Consider the following 14,848-nt stretch of genomic DNA (forward strand, 5'->3'; position numbering starts at 1 on the left):
TCAAGTTGTAGGAGTTCTTTATATGTTCTGGTCATTAAACCTTTATCAGATATATGATTTTCAGATATGTTCTCCTATTCTGTGGGTTGTCTTTTCACTTTCTTGATAATGTCCTTTGAAGCACAAAAGTTTTTAATTTCTTTTTAAACTGTTCTTTTTAAAAATAATTAATTAAGTAATTAATATTTTTGGCTGTGTTGGGTCTTCGTTTCTGTGCGAGGGCTTTCTCTAGTTGCGGCGAGCGGGGGCCACTCTTCATTGCGGTGTGCGGGCCTCTCACTGTGGTGGCCTCTCTTGTTGCGGAGCACAGGCTCCAGACACGCAGGCTCAGTAGTTGTGGCTCACGGGCCCAGTTGCCCCGTGGCATGTGGGATCTTCCCAGTCCAGGGCTCGAACCCTTGTCCCCTGCATTGGCAGGCAGATTCTCAACCACTGCGCCACCAGGGAAGCCAAAAAAGTTTTTAATTTTGATGAACCCAATTTATCTACTTTTTCTTTCGTTTCTTGTGCTTTTTTTCGTATCTAAGAACCTACTGCATAATCCAAGTTCGTGATTTATTCCAACATTTTCTTTTAAGAGTTTCTTAGTTTTACCTTTTACATTTAGGTCTTTGATCCATTTTGAGTTAATTTTTACATATGGCATGAGGTAGGGGACATGTAATTTTAACTCCCACTCAGCCTGTTAATAATCGTGTACCCTTTGGTAAATTCTTGAACCTCTCTAAGTTTCAGTTTTCTCACTCGTAAAGTGGGAATAACAGATGGTACCGAAATCATAAGGCTATAGTGAAGATAAAGAGAAAATTTACATAAAGCACGTAGCACAGGGCCTGAAGCATCCTATGCTTAATAAACATGGTAGTTATTACTGTTATGAACAATGAGTGAATGCCTTCATAGTGGAGGTGTCAGAAAGATGGGCAGCATTTCTGAGACCGGGATCCGAGGAGGGAGAAGAGGCTTGCGTAGTCTACCTGGGGGAGCAGGTCTGGGATTGTTATAGGAACGTCTGCCCCCGGTAGATCGCTGCCTCATGATCACCTGTAGGGATTGGTAAAAATTCTAATTTCCGGACACTGTCACAGAAGTACTGAAAGGAACCCCCTGGGTAGGGGGCCCCAGAATCTGCATTTGTGTCAACTTCTCCAGAGGCATACTTATTAAGTGTGCAGGGCTGCGGTACGGGTGACGATGGTCGCTCCTGCAGCGCCGCCTTTGACCTGCGGGGGGCGGCCGAGGGGCCGGGGCGGTCAAGGCGGCTGCGCAGAGCCCTTCTCACGCGGGGGACTCCCAGCCAGATCCGCGCCGCTCAGCTGACAGCTCCGAAGACTGAAGAGGCGGTACGCTGGTTGAGCCGGGCGTCTCCAGGCGGAGCCGGCGAGTGGAGGTGAGGGGACCCGGAGCTAGGGTGGAGGGCGGAACTGTCGGGCCCGGCACGGCGGGGCAGCCGGAAGGTACGGTGGGGACTGCGCTCCGGGCGCGCGAGGCAGAGAAGGGCGGCCGGGCCGGGACTGCTCAGCGGGCTTCAGCTCCCCAGACCCGGGACTGGGCGCCCACAGCCCGGCCCGGCTAAGACCCACGGGGCGCTTAGAGGAGGAAGGGGAAGGACCAGGCCCTGCTCCTTTGGGACGCCCCGGGAAGGACCACACCCGTGCAGCGCCCTCCGTGTCCAAGCGCCGGGGCAGGTAGCAGGGCCCGGGCCTTCCCCCAAGTTGTAGGTGAGTCTCACAAACAAGGACTCCACACCCCGCGATGAGCGGTGGAGACACCGGCAGCGGCGTGCTGAGCCCGGAGCCAGGGCAGACCCCAGGGCTGGAGCCCGCACGGTGTGGCCTGGGAGTATGAGTAGGATTTTCCCAGGCCCAAGGGAAACCCGGAGGAGGAGGGGCCTTCCCTCACTGATGTAGCGGTTTCCGGTTTGCCAAAAGTAATATTAAACTTGAATTCTCTCTTGTGTCGTGGCACCGGGGTTTATTCTCGTTCCCGTGTTACGGCTGAGGAAACAGGGTGGTCCGAATCCAGGTTTAGTTATGTATTAGCTGTGTGACTTTGGGCCAGCAAGGACTTAAAATGTCATTTTTCTCTGTATAATGGAAGTAGGGCCAGGACTTGCTCCATGGGGCTGTGGGAATGTAACGAGCTAATGCATTTAAAGGGCTTAGCACAATGCCTGACACACGGTAAGAGCTCCCTAAGTGACTGTTCTTACGGTTACTGTGACGACCGACCCAACCTGTTCCTAGTGGGATGTGGCAACGCTGTCACTGAACCTTGATTCTAGTCCCCCATAAGAGCACACTGCATCTCACCCCAATTCAGTTCTCGCTTTTTCCAGTGTCTAATGTAAGGCACTGGTAGATGCTGAGAACAATATACGCAGATGCAAAAGACTTGATCCTCACCCTTAAGGAGCTAATGCGGTCTGGTAGGAGAGGAAGTGCAATTGCAAGTTCAGGGGAAGAACTGTAATGCAAGGTGGGTTGTGACAATATCATAGGAAAGTTGCAGTAGAAAAGTTTGCTGGATTTTTAAAGAAAGACATGATATCTAATTGGAAAATTTTACGTGGAATAGGGGCTTTGGATATGGGTCTTGAAAGCTGAATGGATAGAATCAGAAGGAAATCTAGGTCAGCGATCTGAATTAAGGGACTGGGACCCAGTGGCAGCTTCAGAAGCTGGGGTCTGGGGGGGTAGGTCATGAGGAGCTGCCGATGGGAAACAGCTTGGAGTAGAGCTTAAGCCTGGCTGCTCATTAGAATCACGTGGAGAGCTTGGATAGCTACTGATGCCTGATTGAATTGTTCTGGGGTATCGCCTGGGTATTGGGATTTTAAAAGTAGCTCCTCAGGTGATTCTACCATGCAGGCAAGGTAGAGAACACTAATCTAAAACCAGAAACTATAAATTCATCTCACCCCATTTATAATGTTTGAACAGGAAGAAACAAAAAGCTTAATTACATTATCACCATGTACTACACCTGGTAAAATTGTTTACAATTAAGTAATGTGAAAAGACGGTATAGTACATAGTAATACTACTCAGTAAATGTAAATTAATCCTGAATTTCATTCTTAGCTTATTTGGGAGTCACACATCTGAGAATTTGGTTTTAAAATTATGGTTTTACATCATATTTTTTGCATATAATATTAGGATGTTCATAGGATTCTCTAAAACCCATCTATGGACCACTCTCCCCTTCTCCTTCATTCCCCGTTAAGAAGCCTGGTAAAGCATTTAGAATAGGACTTAAAAGTGTGTGTGTGTGTGTGTGTGTGTGTGTGTGCGCGCGTGCGTGCGTGTGCGCTTTTATTGTTTTGTTTTTAAATATCCTGCTGTCTTGCTTAAATTAACCTAATGTTGAGTGTCCCTGGCAGGATTAATTCATTAGCAGGCAAGAGGACAAACTGGAGGGGGATAGGAAGTGAAGGAATAGAGGAAGCAGAAGAGGAAAGGAGAAACAAAATCAAGAAAACCGCAGGAAGTCGTTTGTTATGGGAGCATGCTGTACTGTCCTCTCATATGACCTCGGTGTTTCTCCTCAGCTCCTCCTGGGGCTGAAGGCAGTCAGATAAGAAGGGTGCTCTTATTACTGGGGACATGCACATGTCCGTTCAACCACGTGCCTCAGTTAGGCTGACCTAGGAGAGTAACATGCAGCTGTAGATTAGGATTGACTGTGTGTTAGGATGTGTTTGATTTAAGTGATGGTAACGGAAATTCAGAATTTAAATTTGGAGAGGGTCCTAACACCATCTTTTGTATTTTTTTTCTGCAATTGGCAGGATTTCTGTAGTATACCTAGTATGAGTTCCACATCTTGGCCTCTTATCCAGCTTCAGCAGTCTCATCTCCATCATCTGGAGAGTAAATGAGATTTGCATGAGTTCCAAACTGAGCTGAAATACGGACTGCAATGCCAGTATCCTTTTCTTCTGGTTGTTATTAACAGGTACTAACTGACCTCGAATAGAATATGTCACTGTGTCTTAGGGACACAGCTCAAGCAGAACTGTTATCATCTGCTGGAAAAACGTACCTTTTGAAAATGGAATCATTTTAAATGAATCTGTCTCAGTTTTGTAGTATCACCTTTTATAACGTGAAAAACCATGTCCTAACTTTTCAATTCTGTGCATTTCCGTGTAGAAAAATATTTCAGCCAAGAGGGAGCATATTTGCAAATGCAGTTATAGTCCAATATTTTAATTGATAGAATGGTAATTTTTGGTGGTGGTTTTATTAAAGTAATTTTCGTAGATGCTCACTACATATTTTTTGCACGTTTAAATTATCTGATAGTGTGGTGCATCTTTCAGTTGCTGTGATTAAAAAGCATTGTACAGTTTAATTGTAGCATATTTTCACTGTTGGTGTTACCTTAAAAAATGATAAATGTTACAATTGATTTGACAAAATTCATTATTGTTTCAAAAATTTAATGTTATTTTGCTACTTCCTCAGTTATCTGTCTTACATAGTATCTGTCCCTGTAACATTCTCTAGAGTAGGGTGGTCTCAACTGGGAGCAATTTTCTTCCGCCTTCCCTGTGCAAGGGGGGGATATTTGGCTGTGTCTGGCGATATTTGTGACTGTCACAACTCTTGAGGAAAAGGGATGCTATTGGTATCTAGTAGGTTGAAGCCAGGGATGCTGATATACATCCTCTAATGCACAGGATAACCTCCCACAACAATTGTTTGTTCCAAAATGTCAGTAGCGCGGAGTTTGAGAAAACCTGTCCTAGAGATTGCTGTGGATTTAAAAACTTCATTTATTTTTAAGCATATCAAGTATACTTTGACTACTTTTATGAGCAAGGCATTTTCGGAAGTTCAGTGGGCAAGTCAAACTAATTTGTGATTTTTTTGATTGTGCTTTTTTTCTTAAATCATACCTAACTGATAAAGTCAGCAATTAAAAGAACCACAACTCTCCTTTTTGGAAAAGGCTATTGCTGTTGCAGAGCTACTGGAATATTAGATATGCCTGTCATTTTTAGTTTGACAGAAAAGTGAGAATATTGATTAATTCTTTGCAGTTGTTTTTGAGGAACTTTCTTTTTGGGGGGTGTGCGGGGGGGCCGTGGACAGTGCCGCTAGACTTTTCCAAACTCTGTGCCTTTTCTGTTCTTAACTGACTTGAATGATTGTCTTCAGCTCCTCAGAAAATTAAATGTCGTCAGAAGACCGAGAAGCTCAGGAGGATGAATTGCTGGCCCTGGCGAGTATTTATGATGGAGATGAATTTAGAAAAGCAGAGTCTGTCCAAGGTGGAGAAACCAGGATCTATTTGGACTTACCACAAAATTTCAAGATATTTGTGAGCGGTTAGTTAATATTCTCTTAAACAGATTTTTCTAAATAAAGGTTATTCTCAGTTTCTTAGTGTACCCTAAATTATTTATTATCTTGTATTTATAGGCATCAGTGATATATGGTAGTATTACAGATTTAATGCCTGTTTCTCTTTTAATTGAAAATTGAGCTGGGGGTGAACAATTTTCAATTTGATCCTGCCTTTTTGATCACTGAATTAGGATATTGTCCTGCATATTTCATGCATCCTAATCGTCTTAACTAGCAGTTCATTAGCCATGAGTCATTGGCTGTTAAATAGGGATAATAAAAGAGAAAATGAAATAATATATGTGAAAACACTTGGAAAGATTTAAAGTACCATGGCGGTTGTTAATACTATTTGGTTTCCAGAATCTTTTCAACCACCATAAACACATGACACTTGCTGCTACTCTGTGACCTTCTGCTTCAGAAAAAAGTTGAAAACTGGTACTTTTGATACCAATGTACCAGATGTCATCTGTGAACACTTTCTTAAAATGTTTCTACTATAAAGGCTTTGAGTAAACAAATTAAGTGTGATAACTGAAAATGAAACTTCGATTGTGAGAGTGTTGTGTGTTGTATCTTGCCCTCAAGAGATCCTTGTACTGGCACAAATTCTCCCAACTATGATTCATGGGTAGTTGGCACATGGTGGTCTAAGTAGGTTGTGGCTCTTTGATAGAAATAAACGTTCTTTTCTCTAGATTGTGTCTTTAATCATCTACTGTAAAACAACAACAAAAGAAAACATTGTGTTATTACTTGTCATTAGTGTTAGGAATTATACTCAAAAGTGTATACAAGAATAAGTTGTGTATCTTCATTTTAAATTTCATGATGCTTAGTAGATTTTTTTAAGGGCTTACAAGATTTTTTTTTTAAGGTGGCGGCTACGAAGTAACATTAGGGAATAGAAGGTGCTTTGGGGCAGGGTTTTTATCCCCTCAACCAAAGCATTACGTTTTTCTTGAGCATTGCTCAGCAGTAACGGACACTCAAGTGTTGACCAACTGATCCTTTCTAATCTTTGTTTTTGGTTCAGGCAATTCAAATGAGTGTCTCCAGAATAGTGGCTTTGAATACACCATTTGCTTTCTGCCTCCACTTGTGCTGAACTTTGAACTGCCACCAGATTATCCATCCTCCGCCCCACCTTCATTCACACTTAGTGGCAAATGGCTGTCACCAACTCAGGTTAGACCCGAAACTTAATTTCTCCTATCCATCTTTAGAAACTTAAAAATCATCTTTAATTGAACACTACCTTGATGATCTTGAATTCAGTGCATGAAGAACAAATGGGTTTGATTTTGTAATTTTTTTTCCCCTTGCCTTCATGAATTGCAATGTTAATAAATTGAAAATGTTTGGTGTTTTAGAAAAGAATGGCGTAATTAGAACGATTAATCATTTTGAATTGCAGTAGGAGTAATTTCTAATCAAGTATATTGTTTCTCTCTTTGTCTTGTTATTTTCCTATTTAATCTGTATTGTAATGGATACTATAAGGTCCTCCTCATTTTCCTTAGATGTTGGTATTGCTTTTTTTTGTTTTTGGGGTTTTTTTTTGCTGTACGCGGGCCTCTCACTGTTGTGGCCTGTCCCGCTGCGGAGCACAGGCTCCGGACGTGCAGGCTCAGCAGCCATGGCTCACGGGCCCAGCCGCTCCGCAGCATGTGGGATCTTCCCGGACCGGGGCACGAACCCGTGTCCCCTGCATTGGCAGGCGGACTCTCAACCACTGCGCCACCAGGGAAGCCCTGGTATTGCTTTTTATTTTTTTTAGTTTCTTATCCATTCCTTAAATGAAAGATTTAATTGTAGTCAGGAGGACTAAAATTGAGCTAATGTAGTTATAATAAATATTTCCTAAGAAAACGTAAGAGTGCTTTTATTTTTAAAAGTCTGTATATTAATAACAGAGTTGTTGACTACTCTCACATAGGTGTGACTGCACACAAATAGAAATGTGTATGATTCCTGTAGATATCTCATTAAGGCTTGAGATCTTATATTATGATCTTTATCCTGGGTTGTATATCTTTTTCTAGTAACAACCTCAGCTCTTGATTGAGGCATAAATATGGCTTGAAGCTAATATCATGTATTCTGGGGTAGATAATGGATCAGTAGCAGTTATTTTTCTAGAAGTCATGATGAAGATTGATAGGCTGATGTATTAAGACAAAAGCTGTCAGAGTTACTTGACCTCAAGGAACAGCTGTCAGTTTTTCCTTTTTGATCGTGTAATTTTCATTCCCACCCCTGCTCATCACCAGTCTAATCTTTAGATGAGAGTGCTTTTGTAAAATTGAACTTACAGTTTAAAAACAAAATTAAACTTTAAGAAAGAATAATACATGTAGAGTAAAAAGGAATTTTACCTTACATTTTAATATCTGTGTCAGAGGCAACACATGCAAGACAGTGGATGATTTGCCCAAGAATATCAAAGATGTTTGACATTTAGATCACCGAGAGTTGACTGAATTATCTAGATGTTTATAGTCCCATTTCTCTAGAGAGCTCTTGATACTTTATGTCCATGCATGTTTGCACATATACAGTTTCAGATTCCAGCCAAATAGCATCTACTTAATGCTGGCTTTTAGGGTGTGGGGAGAAGAGGGTTATTCATTATTTTATGTTACACAGCTAAAATTACAGTAGGGTTCTCTATCAAATTTTTGTCCTTCTTCAGTTCTTGTTTGTTACTGGGCCCTGATTCCTTGGCATCATGAATTTCACCTGTTGATAGTGAAGTTGATTCATGGACCTGTCCCTCACTGAATTTGGTTGGTAGATAGAAGTGGGTTTAGTTTTCTAGTATTTTCCATTATTCCTCTTCCAGTATATATACACAGTCTCTCTCATGCTCTTCTCTTTCTTCCTCCCTTATTCCTCACATTTATGTACATCCCAGATGCCTCTTTTGAGAAGGGACTAGAGAAGAAAAGAGGACGGAGGAGAATGGCTTCTCCACTGGACTTGGTAGCCCAAACAATACTCACGAACAAGGCTTCCCTTTTAGTATTTATTACATTTTAAAGATTTCATCAGGTTTCTGGTTGATCATATTGCATGATTCATATTCATGCAAATGTATAAAAGCATTAGTTGTCCAATCTTGAAGTAGTCAGTAAGTGTTTAATTTTGTGCCTGTATAGGGTTTAGTGAATAGCACTACGCAGCGTAAGGAAGAGAGAATGTGGTCCTTTTTCACTTGGTATTCAAATTTACAAAATTTATTTACATCTGGAAGGCTTATTTTTTGATGTTTACCTTAAAAAGAAAAGCTGCTTATGATTCCTGAGCTCTACTTTAAAATATTTTACATTTCTAATGGAAAATCTTCTTATATTTGCCTTTCAAATTGAACAGACCAGTTTTTTGGGGTTTTTTTGTTTTGCGGTACGTGGGCCTCTCACTGTCGTGGCCTCTCCCGTTGCGGAGCACAGGCTCCGGACGCGCAGGCTCAGCGGCCATGGCTCACAGGCCTAGCCGCTCCGCGGCATGTGGGATCTTCCCAGACCGGGGCACGAACCCGCGTCCCCTGCATCGGCAGGCGGACTCTCAACCACTGCGCCACCAGGGAAGCCCATGAACAGACCAGTTTTAAGGAGGAAAAGTCAAAATAGTTTAAACTTTGGTTGCTTAGGTTAGGAAATGTGAGCTTTGCCTATGGCAGCCAAACCATGTTAAGGGCTTATAATCATGTCTGGGTTCAATATCAGCCTGCCTCCCTCTATTAGCCAGGATCTGGTGTAAGCCCAGATTGCTTAGTTGAAATCAGCTTGTAAATCTGAATACCAAGGACTCTGAGGTTAGATTCTGTTAGTGATTCTTTCGCACGAGGTGGCTTCTTGATACGACTGAAAGAATTAATTTTAAGGTTTGGATGGTATTTTTAAACTGTTCTTTTCCTAATCATTATTGTAGGGTACCTACAGGGCTAGGACTCCAAGGAATAGAAATAGTTCATTTTAGAACTAGATCTCTTCTCCTACACGAGGTAGCAATACTAACGTGAAGAAAAATAAAGAACAGAAAAAGTCCCCCATTGCAGTGGCTCGTATGTAAACCTAGTTCTGCATTTGGTAGAGTCTTGCTGTTTCTCTTGTTTTAATGATACTTCTTTTAGCTCTGACCTTGTGTTCTACTGTGGCTCGTGTTGCTGAATAGTTTAAGAAGTGCTTCGATAAGAACACTGATGCTGTTGTGCAGCACAGTTTATCACAGAAGTGAAAAACCATGTTAGGAGGTAGAAAACCCTGACCTAAAAAGATTTCAAGGGAAATCAGGAGTTGACAGCATCGTCATCTTTCCAAACTTACCAGCATCCTCATGTGTTTTCCCCTAGCTGTCTGCTCTCTGCAAGCACTTAGACAACCTGTGGGAAGAACACCGCGGCAGCGTGGTCCTGTTTGCCTGGATGCAGTTTCTTAAAGAAGAGACCTTAGCGTATCTGAATATTGTCTCTCCTTTTGAACTCAAGATGGGTTCTCAGAAAAAAGTTCAGAGGAGGATGGCTCAAGCTTCTTCCAACACAGAGCTAGATTTTGGAGGAGCTGCTGGATCTGACGTAGACCAAGCGGAAGTTGTGGACGAGAGAGCCGTGCAGGATGTGGAATCGTTGTCCAGTCTGATCCAGGAAATCTTGGACTTCGATCAGGCTCAACAGATAAAATGCTTTAATAGTAAATTGTTCCTGTGCAATATCTGCTTCTGTGAGAAGCTGGGTAGTGAGTGCATGTACTTCTTGGAGTGTAGGCATGTGTACTGCAAAGCCTGTCTCAAGGACTACTTTGAAATCCAGATCAGAGATGGCCAAGTTCAGTGCCTCAACTGCCCAGAACCCAAGTGCCCTTCAGTGGCCACTCCTGGTCAGGTAACTCTTTTACTCTGCTGACAGCTGCCCCCTAATTCTCTCTCACAAAGGGAGACATTTTCTCAGGAACTTCTTGATAGGGCTCATCAGGGCAGTCTGAGGCCTGGGAGCCAGCGCACAAGTTGTTTCATTGTATCCATCAAGAATGCCACGATCTTAGTTTAAGCAAATGTAAATGCTTCCTTTGCTGGCTTTGGAATGTGTGGTCCTCCGCAGGGATGAGCAGTTAAAAAAGTAAAGTAATTCTGGTGATTTACTCTGTATATCTGCTAGGTGGGGGAAGTTCTACCCTGTCTTTATGTGACAGGGTTGGGATCTGGAGGGGTTATCTCTTAGAATAGTTAACCAAATGTTTTACAGACTTTTAAAGACAGCCTGCTTGGTTTCCTTTTTTTTTCAGTCAACTCCATTAAGGCATAAATGTACTCATTTAAAGTGTACTGTCTGCTTAGTTTTTTTTTTTTTTTTTAACATCTTTATTGGGGTATAATTGCTTTACAATGGTGTGTTAGTTTCTACTTTATAACAAAGTGAATCAGTTATACATATACATATGTTCCCATATCTCTTTCCTCTTGCGTCTCCCTCCCTCCCACCCTCCCTATCCCACCCCTCCAGGAGGTCACAAAGCACCAAGCCGATATCCCTGTGCCATGCGGCTGCTTCCCACTAGCTATCTCCCTTACGTTTGTTAGTGTGTATATGTCCATGACTCTCTCTCGCCCTGTCACAGCTCACCCTTCCCCCTGTCTGCTTAGTTTTTACACATGTGTAGACCCATGTAACCACCATCTCAGTCAAGATGTAGACCTCCCATAACTTGGTTTGATTTTGAAGGTAGAGCTTTAGTTTATGTGCCTCTGGTTTACACTAGCTTCCTAAGGATCTCCTCAGGATCAGAACTGGTTGGGAAATCATCAAACCTATGATGTTTTATATTTCCCTCCAGGTCAAAGAGCTAGTGGAAGCGGAGTTATTTGCCCGTTATGACCGCCTTCTCCTCCAGTCTACCTTGGACCTGATGGCAGATGTGGTGTACTGCCCCCGCCCATCCTGCCAGCTGCCTGTGATGCAGGAGCCTGGCTGCACAATGGGCATCTGTTCCAGCTGCAATTTTGCCTTCTGTACTTTATGCAGATTGACCTACCATGGGGTTTCTCCATGTAAGGTGACTGCAGGTAGGTTGTAACTGTGTGAACTCAGTCTCCCAGCGCTCCACCCGCCTCCCCCCCACTCACCGGAAATAAAAAGAGACATCACTTCAATTCTTCAGTTTGGAAGAATTGTGTTCTTCTGTGTTTGTTCAACACATACTTTTGAGTCAGTTACTGTCCTAGGTTCTGGGGATACAGCAGTGACCAAATGCTCTCATGGAACTTACATTCTAATGGGGGAGATAGGCAGACAAAATAAATAAGAATATTCGATGGTGGTAAATGCTGAAGAGGGAAAAAAAAATAAAGCAGGGACAGGCTATGAAGTGTCCTGAAGGGGAAGGGGCTTTGGATTTTATTTAGAAAAACCAGGGGAGGCCTCGCTGGCAAAGTGGTTTGAGTAAAGACTTGAAGGAAGTAAGGAAACAAGCCACGCAGATATCAGGGGGAGCATTCCAGGGAAGGAATGACAGGGTAATTTCTGTCTATGAATATGGAATAATGTAGATCCTGGTCGGCAGATGGCAGATGCAGAGCATCTAAGCCATCACTCTTGTTTCCACTGTACACATGTTTGATCAGTCATCAGGTGCTTTCTCAGTGAGCCCTGGGAGGCCTCAGAATCTTCCTCAACACAGTGCTTCAGAAGGCCACCCTCTATTGAGGTCGTCACAGGAGGTAAAACCTGTTAGCCATTTCTGATCTAGATTAAGGTTTGAGGAATCAGGCCCTGGACATCAGTTTGACTAGACTTCGGTGACTTAGTCTTTCTCAAACTAAAAGGGCTGATGATAATAGCTACTTCATAAGGTTCTTGTAAGTTTGAAATGACCTGTTGGAGTGCTACTTAAAGTTGTAATAGTTGTTATACTGGTCTGTGACAAGGTGAATACAGAAATTGAGAGTCAGTGTTTGAAACTTTAATAACGATTTTGCTATCGCTATTCACTGACTAAATTTTATGGCAGTCAAATCTAATAAAAATTTAGGCTTATATTTTTTGTCTTTTTACCCTCATTTTTCTAATAATTCATTTGATTATATTTTGCAAAAGTACTGGTCCTTGACAGAGTGAGGGAAAAAAACTGGTACTTAACCATAGTTTGAGAATGGGCTAATGTATGGAAAATGCAAAATGGTAACTCTTTCTTTTTTAGTTTGTGTATTTATGTATTTATTTAAATTATTGAAATATAGTTGATTTAAAATGTGTTAGTTTCTGCTGCACAGCAAAGTGATTCAGTTATACATATGTGTACATTCTTTTTCATATCCTTTTCCACTGTGGTTTGTCACAGGACATTGAATATAGTTCCCTGTGCCATACAGTAGGACCTTGTCGTTTATCCATTCTATATAAATACAACAGTTTGCATCTGCTAACCCCAATCTCCCAATCCATCTCTCCCCCAGGCCCCCTCCCCGTTGGCAACCACAAGTCTGTTTTGTATGTCTGTGAGTCTGTTTTTGTTTTGTAGATAGGTTCACTTGTGTCATATTTTAGATTCCACATGTAAGTGATATTATATGGTATTGGTCTTTATGACTTAGTTCACTTAGTATGATAATCTCAAAGTCCATCCATGTTGCTGCAAATGGCCTTATTTCATTCTTTTTTATGGCTGAGTAATATTCTGTTGTATCTATATACATACCACATCTTCTTTATCCATTCCTCTGGCGATGGACATTTAGGTTGTTTCCATGTCTTGGCTATTGGCTATTGTAAATAGTGCTGCTGTGAACATAGGTATCTTTTTGAATTATAGTTTTGTCTGGATACATGCCCAGGAGTGGGATTGCTAGATCATATGGCAACTCTTATTTTTAGTTTTTTGAGGAATCTCCATACAGTTTTCCATAGTGGCTACACCAATTTACATTCCCACCAACAATGTAGGAAGGTTCCCTTTTCTCCACACCCCCTCCAGCATTTGTTATTGGTAGACTTGTGTGTTATTTTGTTGGGTTTTTTTTGGCCTTGATGTGTGGCATGTGGGATCTTGGTTCCCTGGTCAGGGATTGATCCCGTGCCCCCTGCATTGGGAGCATGGAACCTTAACCACTGGACTGCCAGGGAACTCCCCTGTAGACTCTTTTTTTCTTTCAAAGTTTAGTTTTTATTTTTATTTATTTATTTATTTTTATAAATTTATTTATTTATTATTTATTTTTGGCTGTGTTGGGTCTTTGTTGCTGCACGTGGGCTTTCTCTAGTTGTGGCGAGCGGGGGCTACTCTTCGTCGCGGTACACGGGCTTCTCACTGCGGTGGCTTCTCTTGCTGCAGAGCACGGGCTCTAGGGTGCGCGGGCTTCGGTAGTTGTGGCTCGCGGGCTCTAGAGCGAAGGCTCAGTAGTTGTGGCACGTGGGCTTAGTTGCTCTGCGTCATGTGGGATCTTCCCAGACCAGGGCTTGAACCCGTGTCCCCTGCATTGGCAGGCGGATTCTTAACCACTGTGCCACCAGGGAAGTCCTCCCCTGTAGACTTTTTAGTGATGGCCATTCTGACTGGTGTGAGGTGGTACCTCATCGTAGTTTTGATTTGCATTTCTCTAACAGTTAGCAGTGATGAGCCTCTTTTTATATGTCTTTCGGTTATCTGGATGTCTTCTTTGAAGAAATGTCTATTTAGTTGTTTTGCCCATTTTTCCATTGAGCTGTTTGTTTGTTTTTTGTTGAGTTGTATGAGCTGTTTGTATATTTTGGAAATTTAGACCTTGTCGGTTACATCATTTGCAAATGTTTTCTCCCAGCCTATAGGTTGTCTTTTCATTTTGTTTACGGTTTCCTTTGCTGTACAGAAGCTTGTAAGTTAGATTAGGTCACATTTGTTTACTTTTGCTTTTATTTCTATTGCCTTGGTCAGGAAATGTTTTGCCTGTGTTCTCTTCTAGAGGTTTTATGGTGTTATGTCTTATATTTAAGTCTTAAACCACAAAATGGTAACTAGTAATGCCAGTATTACTATAGTTATTAATTGTTATTAATTAATTAGTTATTAATTGATTATCAGTGTCATTATCTCTAAGAAAGGACTCTGAGCGGAGAATGAGTAAATACAGTACTTCCAGTTGCCTATTGCAGAGTTTTGTAGTGTTTATAGGCAGATGGGATGGAGAACTCACCAGAATATAATGTTAGCCTTTACTTTAGACTTCTGTATCCTTATCATTGAGAGGCTGAAGTACATTTCGGGTGTTTCACAGTGTTTGGGGAAGAAATCAAAGATAGGCTTGGGGGCTTCAGCAAAATTAGCAATCTCTTTCTCAGTCTCTATATCTATATATTTGATATTACCATACAAAATATATGATATACTAATAATTTTATTATTTTGAGAACATTAGAGCAGCAACCTTTGTGCTTAAGATGTCTAGGAACACAAAAACGTTTTGAATTAGTAGAGGAGATAAAAGTGACAGGATAAAAAAATACATGTCTGCTACATCTA

General features: G+C 41.8%; 1 protein-coding gene and 1 pseudogene across 8 annotated transcripts in view; one reads left to right on the top strand and one right to left on the bottom strand.

The window, feature by feature from the left end:
• Positions 1-1,000: 1,000 nt before the first annotated feature.
• LOC149749676 (uncharacterized) lies at positions 1,001-3,616 on the bottom strand (annotated as a pseudogene).
• The window catches only part of RNF14 (ring finger protein 14), a 40,732-nt gene continuing 27,140 nt past the window's right edge, over positions 1,257-14,848 (top strand). The window contains exons 1-6 of one of the 8 annotated variants that reach the window (XM_022589969.3): positions 1,257-1,390; positions 3,794-3,960; positions 5,169-5,338; positions 6,397-6,548; positions 9,715-10,242; positions 11,192-11,420. In XM_022589969.3, coding sequence (XP_022445677.1) covers positions 5,185-5,338; positions 6,397-6,548; positions 9,715-10,242; positions 11,192-11,420 — 1,063 coding nt within the window. In that variant the 5' untranslated portion in view covers positions 1,257-1,390; positions 3,794-3,960; positions 5,169-5,184. Of the gene's footprint in view, positions 1,391-1,471; positions 1,722-1,756; positions 3,961-5,168; positions 5,339-6,396; positions 6,549-9,714; positions 10,243-11,191; positions 11,421-14,848 lie in introns of those variants that run through there. The other 7 variants (XM_089909419.1, XM_022589973.3, XM_089909420.1 and 4 more) reach the window with 7 other exon arrangements.

This window comes from Delphinapterus leucas, chromosome 3 (assembly GCF_059928025.1).
Source record: "Delphinapterus leucas isolate spDelLeu-1000000601 "Yukka" chromosome 3, BTC_Dleu_Yukka2, whole genome shotgun sequence".
NCBI lineage: Eukaryota > Metazoa > Chordata > Mammalia > Artiodactyla > Monodontidae > Delphinapterus > Delphinapterus leucas.